The sequence below is a fragment of the Triticum aestivum genome, chromosome 4B (assembly GCF_018294505.1).
Source record: "Triticum aestivum cultivar Chinese Spring chromosome 4B, IWGSC CS RefSeq v2.1, whole genome shotgun sequence".
Classification (NCBI taxonomy): domain Eukaryota; kingdom Viridiplantae; phylum Streptophyta; class Magnoliopsida; order Poales; family Poaceae; genus Triticum; species Triticum aestivum.
Genome location: NC_057804.1, coordinates 4,393,876 through 4,400,186, shown reverse-complemented (window position 1 = coordinate 4,400,186; position 6,311 = coordinate 4,393,876). Strand labels below are relative to the sequence as shown.

The following is a 6,311-nucleotide window of genomic DNA, read 5'->3' as shown; positions in this document are numbered from 1 at the left end:
GATGCCATCTAAGTATCAACGTTTGTATCATTCATCGGTAATTAAAGGCCAAATGGTTCTCTAGTAGTTCCAATACTTGGACTGCTTTGGCTTTTTGCGCCGTGGGCGCAACGGGTCATCTAGTTATATTACCAGCTAGTCAGACCGAAAGGCATTCCATTGCAATTCTGGTTAGCAGATAGTCAGGCCCAAAGGCATCCCATTACATGGATGAATAAGTATCAATTACAGACCTCGAAAGGACTACAACCCATATAAATCGTACTAGGTTCCATTGAATGCATTTGACTGATTTTTAGACCACAAATTAATCCGAGTAGTACAAGCACCATGATCAATCAAGCTGTAGCTAGCTTGGTAGGTGCCATTGGAATGCATCTGACTAATTTTCTGATCACCAATTATTTTTGGTACTATGATACGATGAAAACACCATTATTAATCGAGCTGCAGCTTGGTAGGTGCCTTGGGAACGCACCCGACTCGGTTTTAGATCATCAATTATTTGTCCTCGTACGGCACCTAGCATGATTGCTCCCACCCGATAAGCCACTTGTTCTTTATACGTACTCCCTATATTTCTAAATATAAGCTTTTTAGAGATTTCAATACGGACTACATATGGAGTAAAATAAGTAAAAGAACTTATATTTAGAAATACAGGGAGTAGTTACTAAGATTGAAGACGGTTGTGGCTCTCTTGCTGCCATCATGTGAAGAATTGCTACTGAGATCGTGCCAAAAATGAGTGGACAGATTAATTAGCAGCAACAACTACACATGGATCATGTGTTTTGATCACATATGGTTTTTACTACCATGTTATTATTGTGTATATAAGACACTCAAGGGCATCCTTCTCCCTCTTGGGGGCATTGTTGAAGAGTCTCTGCTCGGAGTGGGAGCAGTGGTGGTGGCAGTTGGCTTGGCTGGATCATGTTCCATGATTTGGTGGTGCGGTTGAGTATCGGTCTGGTCAAAAGTTGTGTGGTCGACAGGGATCGATGCCGGAGACAATGGTGCCCACGGGCGCCGTTTCGCTTCTTGAAAGCATTTCTGAAGACCTTGCTCTCAATCTCTTTGTATGGTCATCATGTTACATGGTGGTGGGCGTCGGTGTTGAGTTGTTATTTTTCTTCTTCTTATTTTTCTTATTGCCGTGGTGGTTTTCGGTCTAGTTTTCCTTATAAACCGAGTCACTCTGATTTTTTTTGTGTTTTCCTATCTATATGAATATGCAGGAATACCCTGCCATAGGATAAGCTTTTGGCAAAGAAAAAGCACAAAGTAAAAAAATCTTGATCGACTTAGATTTATGTGGATGTCTAGATATGTATGCAAATCATTTGGTACACGGGAGGGGGGAGGGCAGTAGACCAAACGATCCCCACTACTATGTAGGCAACGAATGGTGGCGCTGGATATCATATCACTTTATGACAATGATTAGAGCATCTACAACTGGACCCCACATATCATTGATATACGATTGGGCGGACAACCTAGTCACTGCCCAAACATGAGAGAGAGTTAAAAAGGTGACTGAACCGGACCATCAATTTTCGTCTCCATACTTCTGGGTTGTCCGCAAATCCTCATGTCCAAACCTTATATGGTGAGGTTATGAGGGCTCATGAACGCGCCCGGTTGTTCTGCCATGAAGGACACAACCCACTTTGGGCCACGTTTTCCTTTCTTTCTTTTCTTTCGCTCTATATCTCCACCACCACATGCGTGTGACCGGAAATATAAGGGACAAAATGAAGATCATAGCTTCATGCATGGATAAATAGGGGCTCAAAACGGACATGCTCGGACATTGACCGGACGCGCCCGCTGACGTTGAAGCGACCAAATTTGCTATCCAGCTATAGACTTCGTCAGTTTCATAATAACTGACAGCCCTGGATATCCACACACAACGGTAGTATTCTCTTCGTTTTTATTTACACCGCATATTAGCTTTGACTGAAACCAAACTTTATAAAGTTTGATCAAATTTGTAGAGAACAATATGAATATTCACCGCAAATAATTTATATGATGTGAAAATATATGTAATGATGAATCCAATAATATATATTTGCTGGTGTATATGTTGATATATTGTTCTACAAACTTGTTGAACGTATATAAGTTGGACTTTAGACAAACCTAATATGAGGAGTAACTAAAAACGGAGGGAGCATATAGGACATAAGCATTTAATAGTGTTTGATTGTGGACATCATCACAACCATCTCCCAGCTCCCATCGGTAGAGAGCCCATCTGTATTGGACCATGATGTACAAGTGGAGGGGGGCATCCAAATAAATGCCCAAGCCACCAGCCAACTATGCGTGCACGGAAAGGTACAAAAGATGTACAACAAGGTTTAGTCTAGCCTTCTTCGTTGGATAGAAACATTTTCATCCCTTTCCCCTCCCCACGTCGCACTCTAGCGACCACGTGTAACCGTAGCTCGCCACCACCCTCCCCTCCTTTTTTTCGAGAAAACTTTCAATCTATTCATCTTCAAGCTTGATAGTATAATGAACACCAGAAATAATAAAAGATACATTCAGATCCGTAGACAATCTAGCGACGACTACAAACACTTATGCGAGCCAAAGACGCGCTGCCGTCATTGCCCCTCCCTCACCGGAGCCGGGCAACACTTGTTGTAGATAGTCGGGAAGCCGTCGTGCTAAAGCTTCATAGGAAAAGCTCAACAGAACAACAACCGCCACCGATGAATAGTATCGTAGATCGGAAGGATCCAACGTGAAGAAACACAAACGTTGTTATGACTAGAGAGGACCAGGTCAGAGCAAATCCACGAAGGATATATCTGCCGCAGACACACCTCCACATGCCCACCGACGATACTAGACACACCACTGGGACATGGGATAGGCGGGGAGAACCTTATTCTATCTTCAGGGAGCCGCCGCTGTCTTGTCTTCCTGAGCATGACACAAACCCTAACAGTCTTGAAGGAACATATAAAAATAGAGACCTCCCATCCTCACGGGCCAGGATCCACCGCATTACCATGGCCGTTAGGCTACCGGAGACGAGGCGGACCGGTGGCGGCGCCGGCGGGAGACAGAGGAACCCTAAGCTTTTCATGGGGGAGGAGGCTCTGTTTTTGTTGAAAGTGGTGGATCTCATAGGTAGCCGAGACAGAGGAACCCCTCTCCTCTTGGTCCTACCCCGTCGCCGTCCCAGTGAGGAACCGTCGGGCAATGCATGCTCGCATAGGTAGCCATGGGACCCGTTTCATCTCTGCTCTGTCCATGGGCTGGCGTGGGACGACTCCAGGGGTTGAGGCGTTGGGTTGCCATTGGGCCCATTGAAGGGACAACAATCATGCAGGGCAGTGTCGTCCTTGCCTCGCGACGGTGCGGCGGGGACCTAATGCTGAGTAGTGGTGCGGCTGCTGCGAGGAACGCCTCCTTGGTGGATGTGTGTTGGCCGGCCTCCAAACAGATCATGTCCGATTTTCTATTCGGTCTTCAGTTCCTCCGTTTTTATGCCCACCCCTCTATTTGCTCGGACTCGGCAGCAACGACGCTTCACGCTGTCACGCTTTCGTTGGCGTCTTGTGGAGCCCATGCATGCTCGGTAAGGCATTAGTGAGGTGTTAGTCTTGTTCTAGGCTTCATGCATGTTGTATCTTTGAATATGCTTTGTAAGAGGATTTTCTCACCATGTTGTATCTTTATGTCGTATACTTTGGTGTGTTGCTTTATATATAAAGCGACGGAAAGCCTGTTTTGGGACTCTTCTTCGTTGCGCGCACATATGAGTAATGCCTAAAGCCACCCTACACATAAGATCCGACGGCATGGAGAGGGGGACACGGCTTTTTCTGTTCTTGGAAATATGTGTGTCATTTATATAATAACAAACACCGATCTGAAAAAATTGGAAAGACTATAGAACTCTAGCCTTTGCATATAAAGGACAAGCCAAGAAAGGAAAACATAATCCATACCAAAGAATCTTCGGAACTTGACGTCAACGTTTGTCACCAGCCTCCAGAACCACCGCAGCAGCCACCAAAATAAAAGGCGACATACCACATATCCAATCAAGCACGATGTGGCTCGATCGCAGATATGCGGATTTTACGGACATTCAAAGTAGCTTACTAAAGGAGAAAACCACTGCCATTGAGAAGATCTGGCAAGCGCAACACCTTAGACATGGCATCGAACATCAGACCTGGCATCTCCGCTGGATGATGATGTCAGATAAGGAGATCTTATTTCAGCCGCAAACCATGAACCCAACACATGATCCATCGTCTTCCAGTTGTATTCCATGTAGACCACTATGATTCTACTCTTGCACTATTTCCCAAGCTCCATGCCAATGATGGAGTAAACACCGTCGCAATGCTGGAGCCTGGGGACACGAGTTCATTATAAGGATGCCGTCGCCGCCACACCATCTCCTCCTGAACAGACTAGCAACCAGACCCAACATCCACCAACAAGCAGTCCTAAAACCTAAAGCTACATCATCACTAGCTGCACCCCGGGGCACCAAATCCTCACTCTTATATGTACCCATTCGCTAGCGGTGGCCACACATGCACACTGGAGTACGGGACTAACCAAGTAAAGCACGCCAGCCTAGCTAGCTAGCTCATGGCCCCCCTCCCCGCCCTCTTGCTCGCGTCGGCTCTCCTCCTTGCTGGTTCGGCCTTGTTCAACCGCTACGACGCCGGAAGCGGCGGCACAACCACCACCACGCATCTGCATTTCTATATGCATGATGATTACACTGGCCTGCGCCCCACAGCGATGCACATCGTGTCCGGGCGGTCCCTTGGCACGCCGGCCGTGAGCGACAACACCAACAGTACGGTGCCATCCACAAGCGCACCACGGCAGTTCGGTGACATCGTGGCGCTGAACAACGCGCTGACGGAGGGCCCTGGCTGCGGCAGCGCATGGGTGGGCACGGCCCAGGGTTTCGCTGTGCGCGTGTCAGAGGGCGGCGTTGTCTCTGACCTCAGCATGCACCTTGTGCTGGGCGCCGGCGATTACAGTGGCAGTTCGCTGGCGGTGAAGGGGCGCATCGACATGGAACTGGCGGTGCGCGAGTCGATGATTATCGGCGGCACTGGCCAGTTCCGATTGGCGCAGGGGTACATGCTCAGCAAGAGTTACGACTACAGCCTCGCCGCGGGCGGCATCGTGGAGATTGACCTCTACGTGCAGGTGCAGCACGACTAGCTAGCCGCATCGTCGGTTACCGTCGTCTATTTGTTTGTTTTGCTCTGATTACCTTTGGTCGTGGAGATTGACTTCTACGTGCAGGTGCAGTTCCTAGTTTCCTACCGTGTTTGTTTTGTTACCGTCAGTATGTTTACACCACAGTTGGTAATAATAAAATGCATTGTTCAAGAAATATTCCGATTCAGCGATTTCGTTCGATTTATCGCTATCCATGTGGTGACCGATAAGATTATGGCTTATCTTCACCATTTATTATTTGGGCCGATTTATCACTTTCACAAACGATTTAACAGGAATCTACCGATAAATCGGGCCTAATCCTAACATTATGTTTGCAAAAATAATATTTATTTGTGTTTTGTGGACCTTATTTTGAAAGAGGTACTATTGTCCTATTCTTTTATCATTATAATAGAATTCAAAGGCTAGGAATCAAGGTGACACTTCTGTCCAATATTGTTTTGATGTTGAATATAGCATATTTTAGTGTTGGGAACATGGGATTTGCAAAAGATGACTGATTAATAGTCGATCGATAAAATCAATTAATCGGCTGATTTCCAATTAATCTCTAATCCCCAACGATAAGCGATATCGACAACGTTGATAAAATGGTTTTGTCGTCCGAGGTGAAAAATGTAGTGATATTTGGGTTTGCTTCAGCCAGCCCAGCAGTCTAGCTACCTATTTTACTTGACACAGAGCTGGACCTTAATACATTATACTACACTACATTGCATCATCAAGATTCGAGGGACACTGGCTCCCTATAACGACCAGTGACGGATCTAGGGATGGGGTTGTGGGGGCCATGCCTCCACAAACAATTTGCAGATTCTTCTCTTTGTGGAAAAGTATGAGTGCGTCAGCTGTTATACGGCAGCAAGTTGGGCATGTTTGTTAGCTCTCAGTCTTACTCGCTGACCACTCATCTAACATATCATCATTCAAAGAGAAAATATATTTTGTATTATCTAAAACAAGACCATATACACAATTATACATTGATTACAATTATACATTGATCGGTTATATATGTACGAATCACCATTCTGTATACTTTAGAGCATCTCCAACAG

General features: G+C 46.0%; 1 protein-coding gene across 1 annotated transcript; it reads left to right on the top strand.

The window, feature by feature from the left end:
• Nucleotides 1–4,464: 4,464 nt before the first annotated feature.
• On the top strand, nt 4,465–5,404 carry LOC123094150 (dirigent protein 1-like). The gene has a single exon (XM_044516207.1). The coding sequence runs from the start codon at nt 4,639–4,641 to the stop codon at nt 5,227–5,229; it is 591 nt and encodes a 196-aa protein (XP_044372142.1). The 5' UTR covers nt 4,465–4,638; the 3' UTR covers nt 5,230–5,404.
• Nucleotides 5,405–6,311: the final 907 nt, after the last annotated feature.

Excerpts from the sequence above, each read along its gene's own strand:
- LOC123094150 (XM_044516207.1), top strand. The coding sequence starts at position 4,639 with ATGGCCCCCCTCCCCGCCCTCTTGCTCGCGTCGGCTCTCCTCCTTGCT.